This window comes from Centroberyx affinis, unplaced genomic scaffold (assembly GCF_046629955.1).
Source record: "Centroberyx affinis isolate AG114_WGS23_722 - 3 ecotype Tasmania unplaced genomic scaffold, CSIRO-AGI_Caff_v1 ptg000729l_1, whole genome shotgun sequence".
Classification (NCBI taxonomy): domain Eukaryota; kingdom Metazoa; phylum Chordata; class Actinopteri; order Beryciformes; family Berycidae; genus Centroberyx; species Centroberyx affinis.
In genome coordinates this window covers 43,836-67,620 of record NW_027279344.1, presented here as the reverse complement: position 1 = coordinate 67,620, position 23,785 = coordinate 43,836, and the positions used below count along the sequence as shown (strand labels likewise).

The window sequence follows — 23,785 nt, the reverse complement described above, 5'->3', positions numbered from 1 at the left end:
CAGAGTGCCACAGTTAGTGTAAAATGTGATTAACGGTTTCAACGGTCAACGGTTTCTTTTTTCGGACGTTTTAACATTATAGATTAAATTGTGCTCAATTTTGACTGTTTTCTGAGTGCTTTCTTACTTTTAGACTAGTCGACTAGTCTAAATTTAAATTGTCATTTAATCGACAGGGAAATTAGAACATCCCTAGTCCTCGATATGAAAAAGGTTGAGAATTACTGATGTAGCCTATATGTCCCAAGGTTATGTTTGTTGCTATGTAGATGCTTAAATAAATGCAGATAATTGAAGTGTTATGGAAGCTCATCTCAGCACTTGTTAGTCCTTTGCACAGTTAATTGAAACCATTTATGAATTCTTAGGTTACATGGAAAAGTCTAACTGGAGATTGTAGTTTGGAATTTAAGTGATTTGTTTCCAGTCAGAGTTTTGCCTGCAGCTTGCTTGAGAATAATAAATATTTCATACTGTCAAATCAGTACCGATAAGAAATCAAGTCAAGATGCAGTTCTCAGGTTTACTCATGCTTGCTGGGATCAGATGCAATTCAGTGACATCAGAGCTATCCCAGGCTGCAAAAAATACATTTCACATACTGTATATTTCAGAATATATTTAGAGAAATGCTTGAAAATATATTGAAATTTGCCAGATGTTTATATATGTGTAGATGACATTAGTTAGATGACATAGTGCAGTGGTTCTCAACAAGAACCAAAATACTCTTTCCAAACACTCACTAACTGGAATGATCTTAAATCACATTACACTTCTTGTAATTAAACCCAGAAAATACACTTTTATTCACTTAACTGAAGCTAGACACATAAAAACAATCAAATCAAAACACGCAGAATCTTTGACAGTCCTGTCAATCAAGGGGAACTTGGAATCCCACTAACTTCACACGTTGTGGTGTCACAGTGAGAGCAGTGAATGCAGAGGGATGTTATAATTCAAAGTGCACAGAGGCATTTAACTTTTTGGCACGATGGAGGTGACACACAAGACAAAAAGAGAGAGAAAGAGAGACAAGAGAAATAAATACATGGAGATCCAGCACAACACGGAGCCCAAGGATGCCCAGGTAACCTCCGCCCACAGCACTGCACGGCAGACCTACCTGGAATTCCCTGTGGAGAGGAAAACTAGGCTCCTGGACCCAGTCTCCAGCAGCGAAGAACATCTGCTGCTGATAGAGGCAGAAAAACAATTGAAGCTGGTTCTGGGCCTGGACTCTTCTGTCCAGAATGAGGAACAGACCCAGACCCAGGCGAAATTGAGCCGGCAGGACTATAAGATGATGAGGGAAGCAGATGAATATGTCAGGAAAATTCTGGACCTTGACTCTGACCACACCCAAGTCCAGTTCATGTTCCTGGGCCTGGCCGAACAGGTCCAGGCCCAGGAACAGGTCCAGAGGAAATGGAGCAGCCAGGAGCATCTGATGATGATAGAGGCAGAAGCATATTTCAAGCTGGCTCTGGGCCTAGACTCTTCTGCTGAGAAGCAGCAACAGAGACAGAGGAAATGGACCAGCCAGGAATACCAGACTATGAGGGAGGCAGATGAACATCTTAAGGAGATTCTGGACCTGGACTCTTCTGCCCAGACCCAGCTCCAGTTCATGTTCCTGGGCCTGGCCGAACAGGCCCAAGTACAGGCTCAGGCCCAGGAACAGGCCCAGGAAAAGGTCCAGGCCCAGCTAAAGGCCCAGGTCCAGGCCCAGGTCCATGCCCAGGAAAAGGTCCAGGAACAGGCCCAGGTTCAGGCACATGAACAGGTCCAGGCCCAGGAACAGGCCCAAGTCGAGGCCCGGGAACAGGCCCAGGAACAGGCCCATGAACAGGTCCAGGAACAGGCCCAGGCCCAGGAAAAGGCCCAGGCCCAAGAAAAGGCTCCGGAACAGGCCCAGGAAAAGGTCCAGGCCCAGCTAAAGGCCCAAGAACAGGCCCAGGAAAAGGCCCAGGAAAAGGCCCAGGAACAGCCCCAGGCCCAGGAAAAGGCTCTGGAACAGGCCCAGGAAAAGGCACAGGCACAGGTCCAGGACCAGGCCCAGGTCCATGCCCAGGAAAAAGCCCAGGAACAGGCCCAGGCCCAGGAAAAGGCTCCAGAACAGGCCCAGGTCCAGGACCAGGCCCAGGTCCATGCCCAGGAAAAGGCCCAGGAACAGGCCCAGGAAAAGGCCCAGGTCCATGTCCAGGAAAAGGCCAAGGAAAAGGCCCAGGCCCAGGCCCGGGTCCATGTCCAGGAAAAGGCCCAGGAACAGGCCCAGGAAAAGGCCAAGGTCCAGGTCCAGGCCCAGGTCCAGGTCCATGCCCAAAAAAAGGCCCAGGAACAGGCCCAAGTCCAGGCCCAGGAACAGGCCCAGGAAAAGGCCCAGGTCCAGGCCCAGGCCCAGGTTCATGCCCAGGTCCAGGTTCATGCCCAGGTCCATGCCCAGGAAAAGGCCCATGAACAGGTCCAGGCCCAGGAACTGGCTCAGGCACAGGCCCAGGAAACGGCCCAGGAAATCACGGCTGCTCTGAAGCACACTGAGCAGAAGCTAGTGAGCTGCCTCCTCCAGCACCAGGAGGAGAGGGCTGGTCTCCTCAGGGCCAAAATTGACAACGAGCAGGCCCTGGAGGAGAAAGAGCGAGAGTGGGCAAAGAGAAAAGTCTTCATGGCGGATAAGCTTGCTGTTCTCGAGCGGGACCTCAATGAACTTTTGGAGAAGAAGAAGAAAAAGAAACGTAGCTTGCTGTGTAGAATCGCTGATGCCCTTACTCCAAAGCGTAAGGAGAAAAAGAAGAAGAACAAGGAGGACAAGATGGGGTCAACTTTCAACTCAGACTCTAACAAATCCTCCAATTCTTCAATGTGAGCACATTAACACCTGTGCTCACACACCCAACCCCCCTCCAACCATTTCCACCCCCCCTACATCCCCTTTGTCTTGCATTTCTTCTCAATAAATGATATCAATAACAATATCTAAAATAATGTGCTGCCTGTATAGTTTTATTTCTGTAGAGAGTCAATAGTGTACGTGTAACTAGACTATTGTGTGGTTTTGCTATTTAAATGCTGTTAACAACATAGCCATCTCTTCTCTCTCTCCTAAATGATCAAACTTAGAAATCGAAGTGGAGCTTCCATGTTCTCTACATTTATCTCATCCTGGAGTCACATTGTGACCTTGGAATTTTAACGTTCCAGTTGAGAGGGGTAAATGTTTTTTTTTTATTCAGTTATTAGTAGGGTTGCAAAGGGGTGGAAAATTTCCGGTAAATTTCCGGAAAGTTGCCGGTAAATTTCCATGGGAAGTTAAGCTGGGGAATTTTGGAAATATTCCAAATTGGAAACTTTCCATGGGAATTATGGGAATTTATGGGAATTTATGGGAATTAATGGGAATTAATGGGAATTTATGGGAATTAACTGGGAATTGAGGGTAATTTAATGGAAAGGTATCATATCCAAGCATAAATATTTGTTTTGTTATAAGCAGACATCCATCCAAAATAATACAATTAAAACAGATTTATTTGTAAGTAGAACTTTATCAAGTGTTAAATATTTTATTGAACAATCAATTCTTTCATTGAAGAACAAAAACATGAATGTTGAGTTAAATATTACTCAACCCCCCGACCCAACCCATTCAAAAATTAACAAAAATGCACAGGAATGCACAGTGCATGTAGGGGGCGTGGTCTCAATAGCCCTGCAGTAAGCAGTGTGCTATGTGTGCATGTGATTGAGGAATAGCATAGATATTCAACTCTACTTGCATGATATCTGGTTGTTTTAGTCAGGATTATGCTGAAATATATTTTCCCCAGCTATATTTAAGTTCCCTATTAAGAGCATACCTTCAATTTAGTAAATTCCTGGTTTATTCCCGTTTATTCCCATAAATTCCTGTTAATTCCCATAAATTCCCGTAAATTCCCATGGAAAGTTTCCAACTTTGAAAATTCCTGGAATTTTGCAACCCTAGTTATTAGTAATTTAAACAAAATAATTTATTTACCCCTTTTATGTAATATACAATTTAAAGCTTTGAATGCAAAAATCAATAATCTATGAAAAACAAAAAATCTTTCTTCCACAGTGTACCTGTTTCTCCATGTTGAGTCCCATTTATATCCTTTTGTGTGGTTATGCGCTTACATACAATATGTGTGCATGTGTGTGCACTTGAATTAACATTGATGTGTGTATGTGCATGTGAAGGCTTTCCCATGCATGACGGGGGTGCTCTCTGCAGCGTTAATTACATCATTATGGGCGGGATGGATCTCCATCTGCTCGGCCATTACTCCTGTCCCTCTCTGGGCTGACCCGCGCTGTGCCTCAGAATTAGACGCACACTGGCTAAATGGCCCTGCTAAATTATGAAGCTATTAGATATGGGAGGCTATTTTAGAACATATGTATTCACACAGAGAGAGGAATGAAGAAGGGTGAGAGAGACAGGGAAAGAGGAGCTGAGGTAGAGAGAGAGGGAGAGAGAAAAAATAGGAATGTGAGAGATGAAGTACTGAGAGATTTTGAAAAATGAGAGCAAAAGAAAGCGACAGAGAGAACATGGAGATAGAATGATAGAGTATAGGAAGTTAACTTTCTCGGTCTGGCCAGTTTGAATGTGCCTGTCCTCAGCTATTGTTAGAAGTTGATAAGATTTTTATGAAGCGTGATCTGATGTTGATAGATTTTGCCATGGATCATGCAGACAGATCAGGGAAATGGAGGATTTTTTATGACAGTCATCAAAATCCACCCGGTGATGCCACTGGCCTGTTTCTCTCTCAAAGTTGAAATTTTGTTTTTGAAGTTTGGCCTTGTAGACTACCTGTTGCCATAAAGTGTGATACAGTGTAATATAGTAATACCAATGGGTCCTCTGTATTCATTCAGCAGTGGTGAGCCATCACAGCAAGAAAATACTTGCCACTGTTACATAAAATGTGATATTACAATAACAGTGTAATGTAGCTGAATTTCCTCCTACAACACAACAAAATGTGATGCTAATATTACGAATAAATGTTTTTATCACCACAATCTGCCCTAGAACTGTAAATCGGGCCAAACGAGGGATGGATGTGAATTTTAGTTTTTGATGACCAAACTAAAATTACCCCATGTGTTTGTCTAAAAATACAGAGGAACTGGTTACATTATACTTTATTTAATTATCCTTTATTTAACCAGGCAGTCCCATGGAGACCTGGTGGCATTAAGACAAACAACATACAACACTGTACATAAAATGTTCTCTGTAAGCGCTAGGCAGTAGTAGTAGGCAGTATCAAGCCAGCAGGCTAATGGGCCAAACCTATTTAAATCAAACACTGCATAATGAGTTTGCCTCTAGATCCTTCATTACCAGTTTAAACTCACCAAGAGAGACCAGCTCTTTCAGCTTCATTTTGCAGTGAGCTCCATATCAGAGGGAGCAGAGTACATGAAAACACTTTTGCCAAATTTAGTTCTGACCTTAGGGACAGATGACAATAGAAATCCTGACTGACAAGATATAAAGACAGATATATATAACACAGATAAAAAGGTACCAATGAATAAGCTGATGAGCGGACATGGCAGGCCAGCCAACACAAGCATACAAGATACAATGATGAGTGAGAGCTTTATGGTCAGTAGTAAGCTCAGTACTCTATGATATAGTGTCTAAGGCACAGAGCTATTGGGAGGAAGCATGTGAATTTATATGGCCATAATTGAAGATTAGTTGCGATGACCAGTTTCTCTAATTCTGGGTGAATGATAAAAGACTGATTGATTGTTGAGATATTTGCTCACATCAAGGTCAGTGTCAGAAAAATTGTCAGCTTTTTGGTATTGTAGCCAGATATGATCATAAAGTTTTAAAATAACTGCACAAAATATCTTAGTGAGCCCATTACTAGTGACAATGTGACATTCCAGAAATTAGGTTTATTTCATGGACAGGTTTAGTGTTTGCAGACTCACCTACAGGAGTTGGTGCTTAGTGTTAGAGACCATTTGACAAGGCTGTTGGACAGTGACCGAATCCTCTTGGCCCATTTGGAAGCATTGGATCACCACCATGGATAGTGATGATAATAATGAATAATATGATGATTAGAAAGTTTTTTTTTTCATTTGTCCCCCTCCACATGGAGATCAGAGGTCAGGGTTAGCTATAGAACAGCACCCCTAGAAAATCAGTGTCTTGCTCAAGGACACTTCTGCAGGACAGAAGCTTGCAAGGACAGAGGCTTGAACCCAGATCATCCGGTTGTTCTTCTGCCAGCTACTGACCTTGTGCTGTGTGTTGTCTAGGTTCTGCTCATGGACTACCTAGATGTGAAGAACAGCCGCAGTGCCGCCGAGCCCTCTGCCCAGCTCTCCTACGCCAGCACCGGCAGCGAGTTTGCTGCCTTCTTTGCCAAGAAAAAACCCCAGCGTGCCAAGCAATCCCTCTTCAAGTAAGGATCTCTTCACTCCATAGTCCTGAATGCTGCCTGCCTTCCCAATATAAAATAGATTTTCTCAGAAGCTCTGGAAAGAATAAATGATCCCCTGTATAAGAGAATTGTTCAGACAGATTCACCTTGACAGGTTAAGCTTTGAAATTCAAAAAGGCTTAAACGGCCAAAAATGTATGTAAGGTTACATTATTCTCTTTCACTTTCACCGCAAGGCCACTGCCCTCTGTAGTTTATTTTTTCTGTAGTCTCCTGTTGCTTTGTGTTTACTGTTACTGTTACTGTTATACTGTTGTATTTTGTGCCCACTGGCTTGATCTCCTGTGTGTTGTAGATTCGAGTCATCTTCTCACGCCATCAGCATGAGCGCCTACCTGAGAGAGCAGAGGAGAGAACTCTACAGCAAGAGTGGAGAATTACAAGGTGAGGCGGGGGATGGAGCGATGGAAGTGTGAAGAAAGGAAATGACTGGGGAAAGGGAGGTAGAGATGGAGAGAGAGGGAGCAGAAGACACCTGAATAGCAGGAATGGAAACCTGCAGCGTGAAGGAGGGTGGAAGGATGGCTAGATGAAGGGAGGGAAAGATGGTGGGAAGGAAAAAGGTGGGACAGATAAAGGGGAAGACAGATAAAGGGATGAGTAGAGAGGTGATGAAGAAATGGCCAATGGAGATGGAGAAAGAGGTGAAGTGAGCAGGGTTTGGTCAAGTTTGGTGATGGAGGGATTTGGGGAGATGGAGAGCATGGGGGAGCCTTAACAAAAAGGTGTTGAGGAGATAGCAAGGGCGACTCGCAGGTCAGGAAGTTACACTAAGGGAAAGAAAGGCAGACAAGAGAGGGAGTGGGGCAAGAAAAACGGAGAGAGAGAGAGAAATTGAAGAGAAGCAGAGAGGAGGGTGACTTTGCAGAATCCGCCTACAGGGAGAGGCCTTGAAAACCTTCTCTGCAGATAGCCGATGCATCCCTGCTACACCGCGTGCTCTTGTGCTCAGCTTTTACCTCGCGCACACATCACACACACACACACACAACACACACACACACACACACACAAAAGCACACTGAGAGAACTAGCTACACAGCCAGACCCTGGAGAGTCTCTGCTGTTCCACTGCTCCTATTCTCGCTCTCTCACTCTTTCACTCTCACTCTTTTCCTCCCGCTCTCTCTCTCTGCCTCTCTGTTTCTCAGTTTCTCTGCCTAGCTCTGCGATGACCTTGAGGTTTCAATCAGCGGTGCCTGACAGCACTGTTTGTCTGCTAGTTTTTCTTTTTTCACACCCAGCTCCTCGTTGACATTGTCTGGATAAAATAGAGGAGGTAGGAGATGGAGAGAGACGTTGTCAACAACAGGAAAGTGCTTTTAATCCATAGAGACTCCTCCCCGGTGCACGCAAAAATGGTCCTTTGACAATATCTGTATAATTAGAATTGAGGCTAAACTTTTTAAAAGTAAATAATTTTATATTAGATGTGCTTCTCCAGGTATTCAACCTAAAAACAACCAGGGGGAGATTGACTTGACGAACAGCTCATTTGGTATTGAACAGGATAGGACGTATTAATGCTCCCTCGCCCTCCAAGCTATGGTTCTTATTTTATTTAATTTTTTTTAATAAGAAATGGCAGTTATAGCTAGTCTGGTAAGCGTATGCAAAATGAACTGGTTCAACTCCCCACCCTGCCACAAAAAAGAACAGCATTGATTAACTCTGGATAAAGAAAAACCCCAAATGGTCTTCAAATAACAGCTCACTTTTTTTCTTCTTCCTTCTGTCGGCGCCTCAGAAGGAAGGGGGAAAAAATATTTTTTTTGACTGGCTGAATGCCTCGGAGCGTTCATAAGAAGATGAGATTTCTCTGGGCTTTCATTTCGCCTGTCACAATGCGTAGCGCCGGCCACGAGACCAGGCCGGGGCCTGAATGGCTGTGAAGAGATTGAAGGAGTAAGAAATCATTTAGAAAGTGAAATAAGTCGACTATGATGGAGGGAGGGGAGAGATGGATGGAGGGAAGGAGGGAGAGGAGGGTTAAAAGTCATTGTTTTCATCAGGGTCCAGCGAAGAAGCCATTAAGGGATTTCTGAAGGAAGAAATTAGAAAAATATGTATTGAGATGGTGTGGAAAGGGACTCTTTCTCTCTCTTCAAATTAAACTTACTGTAGGGAGAGGGAGAGAGAGGGAGAGGAAAAGAGTTAGAAATGAGAGATTGAGTTGATGAGTTCTTCTGGCTGCGGGATTACTCAACACTTAAAGCTTAGTCATGTGTGTCTCTTACTCTCTCTACTTGGAGTTTCCTAAACTCTTCTTTCTCAACAATCTGCTTCAAGTCAATATAGTTATTAAGTCAGATGCTCACCAACATAGCCTTGGAAATAGGAGTTTGATTGTTCGTTCTAAATCCAGCTATGCCCCGTTACCAAATGAATAACAATCATCATGCACTGAATAGAGTACAAAGTCAGAAGTACAAATCCTCCTGTAGCTTGTGCAAAAGCCACTGCTGTATATGGGAAGTACATTTCATATCTCTGACTTGTGGGTGATACCTTTTGTTGATCATACAGATATGTAATATATCTCCATTCTGCTCCTACAATTGCTCTAAGGTTAGAATGCACCACACACAGTATCTCTCTGCTGGTTCCCAAATCTTCTGCGATCGAGAATCTGTGCAGCAGCATTGGTATAAAATATGTGTAATGACTTTGTAACTTATCCACACCCACAACACATCTCTAATGGATTTGAAATTAATCTGTAATATCTGTAGCATGTGTCTCCTGAGTGTTGTATACGTGTTTAAGGGCCCACCATCTATCTCGTTACACACACACACCCACGTATACGCAGGCACACATTAACATGTATGCGAACACACACACACACACACACACAGGGAGCTTAGGGGACTTAATTGCTTGCCTTCTCCACTGAAGCACGTCCCGTACGCTTCAATTAATCCAATGCTTCATCTAAAGACTTCATTACTGCTCCATATGTAGCCACATCTGGATAGACAGCGCTGCGTGTCTGTGAGAGGAAATGTGTGTTTAGAACATAATGCTTACACTTATGTAGGTGAGTTTGCCGGCTAGTGTATGTGTGCACGCTTGTGTGTGTGTGGTGGTGGTGGTAGTGGTCTGGGAAGGGTGGGGGGTGGGGGCAAGGTTTGTCTAGGAGGGACATAATGTTCACATATGCGTCAGATTGGTAGGTGTCTGTATATATAAGGGTGTAGGCATGCATGTGTGCTTGTGGTGTTTGTGTCCTCTGCAAACCCCCACTCCAGAATCACAGAGCCACATCCAGATTCAATCACGGTCCCTATGAATAAATGATGAAAATAACACTTTCCCAGCTATGGATATGTTATCATGCCGCTGTATGCCTCTGTATGTCTCTCAACTACTAGACTTTTACATCCTCGCCCTCTGCTTTTTTATTGCCTCTCTATCGCCTGTGCAGGCGGTGGATGACTCGGAGTGCCCCAGTGGTCATCTGGGAGGTGAAGTGTGAATACATCTCAATAACTAGCGCGGTCTTGCACCACGGCAAGTCAGTAATGCATTTACGGGCGTTTTGATTTTATTTTTCCTCGTGCTGCGGTCGTTCATTGTGTTGCGTGCGATATTACCTTGCCCCGGGGCACGTTCCAAGTGACAACCCTCCGTGTGACAGCCGTACACAAAGCCTGCCTATCGCCGCACACACACACACGCCCCGCATACGGACATAAACAAACATACACACTTCAAACACACTCCCAGTCCCAACTCTCTCCCACCTCTGACCTCCCTCCCCTCCCAAGATGTATTCATAATCTACTGTGTTCCAAATCTATTTCACACTTTCCCCCTTTTCCTTTTGATATTCAAAATAGACTCGTTCACCGGGTGTCCAGCAAACAAAAAGAACAGCCTGGCTGCGTCCCCTGCTCATTCAATCTGGTTACAAATAGCTTTCCTTCTCCCCACCCCTTAATACCTAATGCTCAGTCTGAGGTAGAGGAAAAAAAAGCCAATGTTGTATTAGGGGCTTCTTGTTTATGTATAATAGCATTGTGTTCCCTGGAGAGAGGGAGGAACAGGGAGAGGAGGAGTGGAAAGTGAGTGACTGCTTGGGGCGACCAGAAGTGGTGTTTCTTGTCAAGCTGATTTGTACAGCACAATGGGGAGGGGAGGCAGAAGAGGTGCAAATGGAAAAATGTCTAGCGGGAGACACGGGGGTGGGGGTTCTGGGGTGGGGTTGGCAGATGTTGATAGCCGTGTGTTCAAAGAGAGGTGTGTGTGTGTGTGTGTGTGTGTGTTGCAAGCAAAACCTTTGCTTGCTTTATAGAGCGAAGTAGGAGTAACGGCTTATTCCTGCCAAGCGAAACGGCTTACCTATACAGTCTGATGTTCCACACCTAGTCCAAACTGGGGTTGTGATTGTTGGGGAGGACATATATCATGTTTTTGGGAAGGACAGTTTTCAGAAAAGCTTAGAAATTTCAACAGGGTGATGGGGTTGTTGAAGGAGGCCTTATAAGATGAACGATTCTGGCAAAAATGATAATCTTGATTATTTTGCTGAATATTGTTACTTTTTGTGCTTTTGCCCCTTAACTGTTATTGTGGTCTAGGAACTAAAATTATTTTCCTTTCTAACGTCCATGTAAGGTTTCTCTCTTTCTTTCCAACTCGATCTACTTGCTTCTCCATTGTAACATTTTCGTTTTGGTCAAATGGGTGCATGTTGCACATATGAAAGTTTGTAATTGGTCTCACATAATGGGAGCGCTTGATATACTACACTGGGACTTTCAGGATAATTGAATATATAACAAACCCTTCAATATTGCAGAGTTACATGATTATTAACTGTGGAAACTATTATTACGATTATATAACGATTATCTACGATTAATTGTGCAGCCCTAACCATGAGAACAAAATATCCAAAAAATACCCCATCTTATTCATTCAGGTAGGTCCTCAGCAAATCTAACCAATACCTTCTAGCTCTAATCCCAACTCTCACACGAACAGCCACTGTCAGATTTCTACAGACTCTTCGATCCCTTGCACACACTCCAGAACCACCGGGGCTCTTAAATCTGTTTTTAATGTAAAATCACTCACTTGCCCTTTCAATCACTCAGTCTCTCCTTCATTTGTTGCCGCCGTTCAAGGATAACGGTTGTTCGCTCATCTCGTAGAGCAATCAATACTTGACTTCCGCCGACCTTGCAATTATGATTTATCATATTCATAAATGGAACCTTAGATGGAATTGAACTTCCTCGGGAGAGAAGTCAATAATTATTAGGGGATTATATTGCTGGAATGTCTTAGACACATGCTCACTTGTGATTGATGTCTCTGTCTCTCCCTCTCTGTCTCTTTCCCTCTTGCTGTCTTTCTTGTACGCTGATGCTGTCAGGATTTCATGTTTCATGCTAATGTTTCTCATTTTGTTGTTAACTTTCACTTGCTCTTTGCTAATTGGAGATTGACGTGTTAATAGATGTGTGGATATGGAATACTCAGAATTAGGGCTGGGCGATATGGCCTAAAAATATAATCTCCGATTTTTTTACACCTGATTTACGACTTTAATCGATTTTTTTTTCTTAAAAACAAATGAAGTGTATGAAAGATATATGAAACGCCAGCGCATCTGTAATGTCTTTCCACCGGGCCCTTTCTTGTCATATGGGATGCGGCTAATGTTACCTGCTTTTTAGCAGCCGTTTGGGGGCTGCCGCTAGCTTGTGCATGTTGCAGTGCCACACGCTTCTCCCAGTCGGCTGCTGCCTCTGTCGGAGATGCTGGAATAAATTTGTCGCGCTGCTGCCTTTAGTTGCCACAGACTTTAGACAAACTTTACAACAGACAGTGGTTAACTCGACGGCGGAAGTTGCAAAACCGAACCACTTCCAAACGAGCTCCTCACTTGTAGAAGCGTGTGCTGCCCTCTTGATACTGTGTTTGTGTCTGAGGGGAAATCTTGGTGGCCGTTGTTGTCGACTGCGGAAGCTCAGGGAAGCGGTGGGGCTTGATTGACAGAGAGCGATCCGTGCCGTATTTACCCAGGTTAAAGTGAATCTCGATTTGAATTTTTACACATCGTCCTAAACCATAAATTCGAATTAATTGATGAAATCGATTTATCGCCCAGCCCTACTCAGAATGAACAAATCAAATCATGTTAAAGTAAGAAAGATGCCGTACGTTCCTATGAATCATCTTACTTAACTAATGGACCGATGTCGATCAAAATATAAATCCAGTGTTTATATTCCAGGTTCTCAGAGCAAAAGGACAAAAGACTTCTAACACTGGTGCCACTGCTTTTTCCCTTCGTTGTCAGTTCTTGTGGATGCACAAAACATTGTAGCTTGAATATTGAGTTGGCCTCCTCTTTTAACTGATTTATAAGCTCTTAGTCCCCTGGCCGCTTTAAACTAAATTAAATCGTATGTGCTGTAAAGTGAAAATAAAAGGCTATCCTCCATGGAGCCAATTTCTCTCTTCCAACACTTGTTTACATTTTTTGCCCCAGCTTGTTTGAAGTTGTGCAACAGATTGAAATTGATGGGCATGAATTATATAGGAGGTAATATTGTATTCACTAATAATTCACAACTTTCTAGCAGGTCGCTGAGAGACTCAACTCTCAGAGTTGAGGTAACAAATACATTATAGGAACCACCTCTTGATCTTCGAGGGAATGCTTGCTTACAAGCTTTGACATTGAATTATGCTAAAGCAAAGACGAAAGGGAAGAAAGGGTAAACAGCTTAATAAAATCTTCTTTGTATACAGAATATCATCAGGTTCAACAGTTCACTATTTTGACAGTGTCCTTCATAGGGCTGTTAGTGGGACATTACCCATGATGCTGTGTGGTTTGGGAAAGGGTTAGGGACATGTCACCCCAAGATTGATGAGTGCTTTCATGTTAGCCTGACATGTCATCTGTGTGTGTACTCTACATATCATATGCGTGTACGTTATGTTGCATGACATGTATGACATGCTGTAATTGAGTCCATACATGAGTTCCATGCACCACAGGAATGTCGCTGAAAAGCCCATATCTGGAAAATGACATGTTTCCCCTCTTGTTCTGGTGCCAGACCTTTTTGAATTGCTTTGCTCCAACAGCGACATAACTGGGTTTGTAGATAAAATGCAAGGTACCTCCTTTACCTGACAGGCTATTACAGTGAAAAGACTTTATTTGTGTTCAGCATGAAAGCGAATATGGAGCAGTTATGCATATTGTGGCAAACATGCACACCCACACACACACACACACACACACCGCCACAGAAGCCCTACCTCACAGTAGTCATATTGTGTGTATTAGCTTGGACACATCATGTTCAATTTGCCCTGACACAGATTGCAGCAAGGATGATGATAATGGTTAAAACAACATTAGAGATGTGATTTCCCTCCTCTACTCTTCTAACAAACAAACACACACATACTCGCATGCTCACACACACGCACACGCACACACGCACATGCATACAAGCACACAGATAAAGGCATAGTGTTGGGTTTTCATCTGTGGTGGGACCAGTGATTGAATTAGCTCTGGTGCTGAAATGAGATTGGAGCAGGGAGATAGTGTGGGAAATGCACTGTGCCTTGTAATAATAATATCAGGTTTTTATTGTAGCATAGCAGACCAAGCCCCTGGTTAGGAAACTGATGGATAGAAGAGTGGTAGTGGAGAAGACACTGCAGGGGTTTTGAAGAGAGATTCATGGAACAGTTTGTATTAGATTTGATTAACGCCGATATCAAAACTGCCAGTATTTGACTCACAGTTGTAATGTTATAGGTTTGTGTACCTATCGGAAAGAGGTGGTTTTGTAATCTACAGAATCAGTTCTTGTACAATGCATATTGTACCCTATCTGTTGTTTCTTTTACATACATTTTGCTGTTGCAGCCCCCCACAGCTAGAAAAAATGTTTAATTAATTAATGAATATCCAATTAAGAGCCTTGAAAGAGCCAGGAAACACTGCATTGTATCATTCATTCATTACCTTGCTTTTGATGAACGCTGGCTAGGTGACATGCAGAGAATTTAGAAATTAAATGTGATGAGAAAACAGAAGTTGGGCGACGGTGTAATAGTTGACAGAGTGCAGACATTTAATCACATAGACAGAGAGAGAGAGAGAGAGAGAGAGCTTTGTGTACTTTCCCAACCCGGGGCTAATTTTAATCAGCGTTGGTCTTGTCATCATCGGCGGCTTCGACTGTCACCCCTGTGTTTACCTTTAATCTCAGACCTGCTGATTGGAGAAGATGGAGGGAGGGAGGAGGGACGGAGGGGGGGAAGTAAGGGTGGAAGAAGGGCAACGGGGGCTTGAGGCTAGAGGCAGACCTTGGCACATGAACAGAAGTGGCTATACTGGTTGGTTGGTAGACAGACAAACACACGGACGCACCTCTCTTATTGTCCCAGAGTGCAGCAGGTTCATCAGGTGAAGAACAGGACACACAGTCTGTTTTCTGCTTCCCTGCTGGGGCCAATCAAGAGTGTGGTGACACTTGGTTTTCTGGCCCATTACTTCTTCCAATCCTTACGCATGCACGCACACACACACACACGCACCCATGCACATACATTTACGCAATCACTCAATCACTTGTAATGCCTTCTCATGGTTGACAGATTCAAGAGACCATAGTAGTAAAGAGTGTTTAGAGTGTTTTTACACCCTCAGTGATTAGTTTGTGCACGGTGCTGCTGGATTTTCTCTGAATATAACAAAATTATGATACTAGATAGAATAGTTGCTCTCATACATATAATTGAAGGACCGGTCTGTCGACTTTGTTATATAACCACATGTTGTTGGGGAATATGTTATCTCCTATTACTCACCTCTTTAAAGGATAATACAGGTATTTATTTAAAGTTTGTGCCAATCATCTAGGTTTCCCCTCTATGTTATTCCTCATGGTGTCTGCACACAATGAACGTAGTTGGAGATATCAGGGCTCATTTTCCTACCTTCAGAAGAATCCATTTGCTACCGTTCATTCTTGTAAGGTATGAAAAAGAGTTTCCACAGACTTGAAAATTGCCTGAGCTAGATAAACCATCACAGTAAACACAAAGCCTTAATTTGGCTTTGTCAAAGTTTCTGTTTTATTCTTATTTCATTGTGCCCAACTTGAGTGTTTTCATATCAACATGCACATTACGTTACGCTCTGCTTTCTGTCAATCACCTGACACCCACAGGAAGAAATATAAGTCTCCGCCAGGAAATAATCCTTCAAAACATGTTGGCTTATAAACTTTATTGTCACATCCATGTTTTTAATATAGGGCATCGTTGTTAGCCAGGACAACAGTTAATTTCAAGCTAGGTTTGACATCATCAGATTGGTATTTTAAAAACAATGAAAAACAAGCAATGTTAAAAAATCTAATTCCATATGGCATGCATTGCAAATGACTGGGGGAAATGTAGTAAATGGGCTGTAACTCTAAACACTGACACTGGTATCTTCTTTTAAGATTCAATTTCAAACAGATTTTGATACATGTGGCCTTAGCTTAGTAGCTTAGCAATTGCTTGCTATTATCTTTGTGAAGTAGAATGGCAAATCTACTGTATTTAAATAGCCAAGTTAATTTTGTTCCCTCTCATCCAAGTCATTGGTCCTGAAATTGGTCAAAATTAATGAGAGCCACTTGATCCACAGTATCTTTCATGTCATGATTGATGTAATAGGATAGATTTTCACCCCAAATCACAGTCAGCTTGACATATTAGATTCACTCCTCAGACTGGAGAACTCATTCCTAGCTGCTGTAAGGGGTTTGAATAGGCCTAGTGCTGCAGCAGGAAGGCTGGCTGAATAAGGCTGACAAAATCCTAGACTGTGAGTTAGCCTAGCCTAACCTAAATGTTTCAACACTATACCATCATAATCTTATGAACAAGCAGAGAATGGAAAGGAATATTTTAGGATTATGATAAATGAGTTGTATCAATTTGACATTTATCTCAGTAATGGTAGCACAAAGGTCTGGGGGAAGGGAGGAGAGTGTATGGGAGCCGACAGGTTTATCCAATTGGCAGATGTTTCTTTCCAGTTGGTAAGAATTAGGATTCTGACTAATGTAACCTGATTGTGAATCTCTACCTGGGCATTACTGAACAAATTTTAAATGTAATTTGCGGAATAAACAGATGTACAGTACTGTTGCCTTAAAGCAAACTAAAGCTTGTGTAATATGTAACCTCAACTTTTGACATTTTCAATACAAAGCCAGTTTTCACAGTATTCCAACTCAAAACACTGCCACCAACTGTCGGAAGATTAAACCTGCACTGACCTTCCTGATCTTTGAAAGACAAACAACATACATCTCCAGCTGTTCAAAGGTTTTTCAAAAATGTCCCTTGTTTAGGAAGACACTTACTAACGTCTCAAAAGAGACATTCTGCGTAATTAATAACCGGTCTGGTGCTGCAGTGCATTGTCGTCATCTCACCACTGACAGATGTGCATTCATTAAAACCAAGACCACGGAGACGCAGTGTGTGCTGCAGTGACACTTTTAATAATTAATCCAACTCAATTTACACCTGAATTTATTTATTCATATTGTCATTTATTTATACCGGTTATTCTTGGCTGAGGGGTTGATTTGGTGTCCTGGTTGGTGGCGCAGCAGATACCGTCCCGTCAAATTAATTTTAATAATAGAAGGCTCTCATTAGGAGCCAATCAGACATGAAGACGTCTGAGTGGAATGGGATGCCCGGGACTGACCGGAGATTCATGCATTATTGAACTGGACCCTGATCTCATTAGATCAGCAGGTTTCTACTATGTGTGTATGCAGCCGACTGCCAGTCTCATTCTCAACAAACATGCGAGCACAAACGCACGAGCGCACACACACACACACACACACACACACACACACACACACACACACAGACACACACGTGCGCACACAAATATACATTTGAATACATCTGATCCCTTTATATTTCAACTTGTGTATGTATGGGTGTACCTGAAAGTCTTTTTGCAAACGTTTGTCTCAGTGTTTTTGTATTTTGGTGTTTCCTTCAACATGTACTGTTTTGTAATAAGACAGTATATGTTGAAGGAAACTGTCATTTGTCCAGCTTACAACAGCCAAGGTGTTTCAATTTTGTATGTGTATCTGTGTGTGTGTGTATGAGAGAGAGAGGGAGAGAGAGGGAGAGAGGGAGACAGACAGACAGACAGAAAGAGCAACAGAGAGAGACACAGAGAGAGAGAGAGAGAGAGAGAGAGAGAGAGGATTATGAGTCCATCACACCAATAAGAACCTAGAGAGAGCCATCACAGGTGTATTTGATCTTTCCAAGTTGACCTTTCCGATAACACACACACACACACACACACACACACACACACACACACACACACACACACACACACACAAACACACACACACACACACACACAGCTTGTTACATTGGCTATAAATGAGAGATTACAATTGTGATCACAAGGTGTGGATGGCTATCACACAGAGTTCATACACACTGTGTAAATGGAGGATTGCACAGTTGGAGGACTGAATGTTTGTAAGGCTTTTCATACTGTGTTTATTATTCAATACAATACATGAAAACATGCATGTAGTGTATATATGCTCGCATACACACACACATACACCTTCCCAAAGGTGGATTATGGGTAGCCTATTTGGACGGCTGTCTGTGTTTGCTGTTGTCCTTTTGTGCATATAGAGACACGTACACAAATTTACACTTGGCTACACACAACAAACTGACACACCACTTGTAAATTAGGGATTATGACTGATCCTGTGTTGGTCTGTCTGGATTTCCTCAACTCTCACACACACACACACACACACTCATACACACGCATACAGAAACACACACCGCTCCTAGGAGACGTAGGAGTGTGTTAAAGAAGGCATCACACGTCCGTTCTCTCCCTGCCTAGATCTGGGCAGGGCCGGAATACATCACAGGATCAAACCCATTTCTCATCAAACTCAGGAAAGTGTGGCTAATGCAATTTCACTAAGTCACTGCCTGACTTGATTACATGTGGGCTGGGGAGTGCATGCTAAGGCACTATAGGGGGCTGGAGGGGTGTCAGTGTGTGCGTGAGTTGCTGTGTATGTGTGTGTGTGCTTAAAGACTGTATGCATGTATACACATTTGCCCCCGTGTGTACGCACCCCCTTTAATCCATGGATGTGTATATGGCTAGAAGGCATATGCCGTGTCTGCGGAGGTGTTTGTGTTGCAGAAGGAGCAGTGGTCCTCGAGGGGGATTTCAGGCGGATTTGGCCACATTAGAATGTGTCACTCCTTCCTTTCCAGCCGTCAGCCGCTGTCCCGCCGGGCAGGGCACCTCCACACACCCCTCCTGCTAATCCTGGATCAGACCACACACCGGGGGATGCAAACACACATACACACGGGCGCGCATCCACAAACAAAAGCGCACTTGCACACATTACGTTGAGAGAGAGAGAGAGAGAGCTGGCAGCAGTTTGGTGGCATCCTGACCTGCAACCGGAGCCACCCTGTCACGTCTAGACAACTCTGAAGAATCCCATGCATATTAACGCTGGTCTATTTAATATTCATCAGTGCAATGCCCTGTTGGCAGCTGGTCCCAGGCCCCACGGATCAATGAGGTCTCTCCCTCGCTCCTTTGTCTGACACTGATGCAGATGTTTAGAGCATGAAATTAAATTGGTCACTGTCATTGGGAATACACACACGGCAGTCAATTCGGTGTGTGTGTGTGTGTGTGTGTAGTTAACTAGTTAGACGTGGCTCTCGGAGCGAGCAAGTAAAGCCAACTTCTCCAGAATCTGTGACTTGTTGATGTCATTCACAGGAACTTGAATGTTTGCAAGTTGATGACAAGGAAACAAAAGTTGAGTCAACTCTTTCCACCTTGAAGCTCAAAGGAAAGTAGAGAGAGAGAGAGCGCGAGAAACAACGTGAAAGACGGAGAATGCGAGAGAGCGAGGGAGGTTGAGCAAGGGAGCGCGTTGGCGGCAGCTTTGTTTAGGAGCCTGTAATTGAGTCTTAATTGAATTGGCACCAAAGGAAGGATGAATGGATGGAGAGATAGAGACAGAGTTTGAGTGAATTGGACCTCATCTCCGTTTCCACTTAGCAACAAGAACGCAGGCTTACAGCGCAGGTGAATTTCATGGCAACAGATCAGAATCAGAAACCCATCATCTGAAAGTTTCAGATGGAATGAAAGCTTCCCTTGTCATTTTAATGAAAATACGGAGAGTGTTGTCTCCCATTCTTTTCAATTGAAACTTGTTCCATTAGAAATGTATTATGGAGCCAGGCACAGGGAACAATGAATTGATATGCATTTGAATGCAAGGCTATGCGGGCTGTGCAGGTAATGCGGGACAGGCTTTCACACCATGGCAAGGTGTCTTTGTGTTGTATCACACAGGCTTTGCAAGGCCTTATTGGAGATGGAAATGAGATAGATAGAAGAAGGCAGCAGGCCAAGGCTTTGTACCCAAGTTAAATTTCACCCTTTCGAAACACACACACACTCTCTTGCCCAGTCCAAAACCCTATCAAAATAAGCTTGATCTAGGGCTGGGCAATATATTGATATTACATCGATATCGTGATATGAGACTAGATATCGTATTAGATTTTGGATATCGTAATATCGTGATATGGCATAAGTGTTGTCTTTTCCTGGTTTTAAAGGCTGCATTACAGTAAAGTGATGTAATTTTCTGAACTTACCAGACTGTTCTAAAACAGGGAAGGAAACCCTGTCTTTGCATTTTATTTTGATCACAGTCTTGTTTTAATAGAAGTGCTTGTGACATCTCACATATGGCTTTGACTTACAACTGAACATTTAGCCCACTTCGTAGAAAAAATCGAGATATATATTGTGTATCGCCATTCAGCCTAAAAATACCGAGATATGATTTTTGGTCCATATCGCCCAGCCCTAGCTTGATCACATCATCTCCAATGATTTCGATCCAGAGTGTTTCCATTCACTCACCCTATACACTTTGCCCCACATGTCAGCTGACCAGGACAGGTGTAATAGTGACCTGAAGTCAATGTCATGTTAATGGTATAATTCTAATAGACTCCCAGTCTAATCTAGGATACAAGCTTTTTTCTTACGGTTTCCACCCGCATGCTTCAATTGCTAATGAATTGGAGCCCTCTGGTTTTGAATCGAGAAGATTATTTATTGCATTGTCTGCTTTTTCCATTCTCCTGCATATTATGTTGCTGAGTGGCGTGGGACCTCCCCATAAACCCAAATTGAGGAATTCTAATGAATAACATTGTCCCCACTGCATAGAGAAATGCCACCTCCTCGCCTCTGTACTATTCATATTCATCAACCCATCACAATTTGCATATGAGCACTAATATGAACATATGCAGTATATGTGTGGACGCATTCACCCATGCATAGTACACACAATCTCCGAAGTTTCATACATGCATAACACACACACACACGGCCTCCTCTTTTGCTCGACATTTTGCTGTATTGACAGCGAGCCGCAATTTCTTTTCCGTCAATTATATTGATTACTTCAGGATGAGTGGAGGTAATGAGCTGCGGTGTTCTCTTTCTCCCCTATTATCTACCCTCTCCCCCTTTCTCCCTACCTCCCCTCCCCACCCCCACTCCCCCTCCCCCCACTCTCTCACTCCCTTGCTCCGGTCTGAGCATGTTACACGGCAATGATTTTCTGATTAACCCTGTTAGCTGTGGGGTTCACCCACACAGTGGCGCAGGGGCATAGAGGAGTGTGAGCATGTGGGAAGCATGTAGAGTCGTGATGGAGAGCCAAGCTGATTGAGTGATGTGTTTATCATGGCTGAAGGTGCGCTCCTATACAGACAGATGCTAGTACACAAAGACACACACAGTGGGAAGTGAATGTGAGATTTTATTCACTATAATGTGATACTTTACTTCCCCGTAGGGAAAAACTTTCTGCTTGCCCTTCAGGGAGGTCAGAGGTCAGGGTCAGATACAGGTCAGTGACTCTAGAACAGGTGTCTAGTGTCTTGCTCAAGGACACTTCAGCAGGGCGATGCTCGCTAAAATGAGCCTTGAACCTGGGTCAGCTGGTCGAAAGATGGTCTATTGAACCACTAAGCCACCCTATGTATATATCTGCGTTATATCTTATGTTGCACACGTTGTACAGTGTACACACACTCACCAACACTACTATGAATAGATGTTCATTTTGATATGTTTGATTCAGTCAAGTCCTGTTTCCTGTGTTCTAGGCGGAGCAGATGACAACCTGATCGAAGGAGGAGAAATGAAGTTTGTGTGTAAACCAGGAGCCAGGAACATCACAGTGATCTTCCAGCCTCTCCTCAGGTACAGTGCTGAGTGATACACTTAAGATCTGAGCAAAAATAGATTTGAATATGGTTTCAAGTTTGTCAACCGGTTGAGGTGCGTTTTATTTATCAGGGATGTGATCAGGAACACAAAAAAGCAGGAAGACTGTAATCTCTTATCAGCAATTAATGGGAGTTATGTGTCCAAATAACCTGAAATCCTGACAACTGAAAAAAATCCACAGTTGTTTATTTCATTTTTTGCTTAAACAGTCTCAAAGTGGAGTTATCTCTAGCAAGATAAGATAAATCAAGCACTCATCATGTTTTTTCCAAGTACTGAATACAAATTAACCTTGTATTTTGCCCAGGTTTGCTAGACAGGCGTCCTGCTTGAATAAATGTATAACTTTAAAACTACACTCTAGGATATAATGAAGCAAGGCTGTGATCGTGGGGATGGTGCAAAATGACTGTCTATTTCTCATCTTTATGATGTGTTCTCAGCTGCTAGTATGACACTGCATCTATGAGGAGAAGCTGAAATACTGTATGCATTATCATGCTATGATGATTATGGACTGAGCGGAATCACAAGATAAGATGAATTAATCAGATATATTAAGAGCTCTTCATGAGTTAAGTGAAGCCTCCAGTGACTGTAGGGAGTTGAAAGTCAGAGCTCTCCAGAGTTCCTTTGACTGTTTTTTCTGACACAATCAGTTGAAGCCTTTCAGGAAGCCTCCTCCATGTACATGTAGCCTTTAACTCCATTGTTCAGTCCTATTGTCATACTGGTCTGTCAAAGAAGGATAGCCAAGCCATTCACAATGAATGAAGGCTGGGACATGACTCAATACCAGTAAAATGTGGACTAATTAGATTACACAACCTCTTAGTGGCCGTCTATTGATTTTAACCTTTTTAATGTTTAGTGGGATATCCTAAATCATACATGACATAATATACCTTCAGTTCAGAATGTATTGTTGATATAGTTCAGGGATCCCCCCCCCCCGCCCGCCACTCCCCCACCCCACTCCCTGCTTTTATTTCCCAGTATAGTCGAGCATGCTGAGGGATTGTCTTTAGTGGTAATGTTCTCTATGTCTGGTAGTTTCCTATATAGCAATGTGGTCCCAGTAGACTAGTGTAAATCTAATAGTGAAGCAATCTAATTAGATTGGCCTTCCATGCAGCGATACATTACCTTCTAGGATCCATTAAACAGACATGTTTCCTACTTCCTCACTATGGTGCTCGGCATATACTCTATGACTCCAATTTTACAGCAGGGCCCATCTTCTTTAATGCATTATAGCAGGATGAATGGGCTTTGGTGTTTGGCACCCATTCCCTTTATCTCTTAAAAATCCTATGACTTTGGAAATTCACAGGTGATTTGACAGTAAAAGTCCCTTGATTATTCACAGCCAGTAGTGCTATAGCTATACACAGGCCATCTGGGTACTTACTGTATAACAACGCGGTGCAGCTAACTTGCTAGTGGCGCTATCTTAATGCTGGTTGGCATTACAAAGTTATTGCATCTCACAGTCGGTGAATACAGACAAATATGTACAGTAAAACCCAACATGACTAACATCAGATTTTATTTTTGGTTCAATTGTACTAGAAACTAAACAGTGTGTATGTTTACTGGCAACCGAACGAGAGACTGAGAACTAAACAACTTGGAATGAAAGCCAATGTAATAATCAGAAGTGGTGTATTTTTAGTTAATTTAAGACTGCATGTCATCCATCAGATCCATTCCTGTTCTTCATCACATTCTTATTCACCTAAGCTGTATTGTCGTGTGTGTGTGTGTGTGTGTGTGTGTGTGTGGATGAGTTTGGAGTGTGTGCGTTTTATGGTTGCTTGCTGTGCAGGTGGTTGCCTCTGTGTGTGTGTGCGTGTCC

At 43.0% G+C, this 23,785-nt stretch overlaps 1 protein-coding gene across 1 annotated transcript in view; it reads left to right on the top strand.

Annotated features, from left to right (window-relative positions):
• LOC139644376 (exocyst complex component 4-like) overlaps positions 1 to 23,785 on the top strand; it is a gene marked incomplete at its 3' end in the record, with an annotated part of 99,460 nt that overhangs the window by 33,190 nt on the left and 42,485 nt on the right. The window contains exons 9-11 of the mRNA XM_071519739.1: positions 6,319 to 6,464; positions 6,799 to 6,887; positions 21,804 to 21,900. Coding sequence (XP_071375840.1) covers positions 6,319 to 6,464; positions 6,799 to 6,887; positions 21,804 to 21,900 — 332 coding nt within the window. The remainder of the gene's footprint in view (positions 1 to 6,318; positions 6,465 to 6,798; positions 6,888 to 21,803; positions 21,901 to 23,785) is intronic.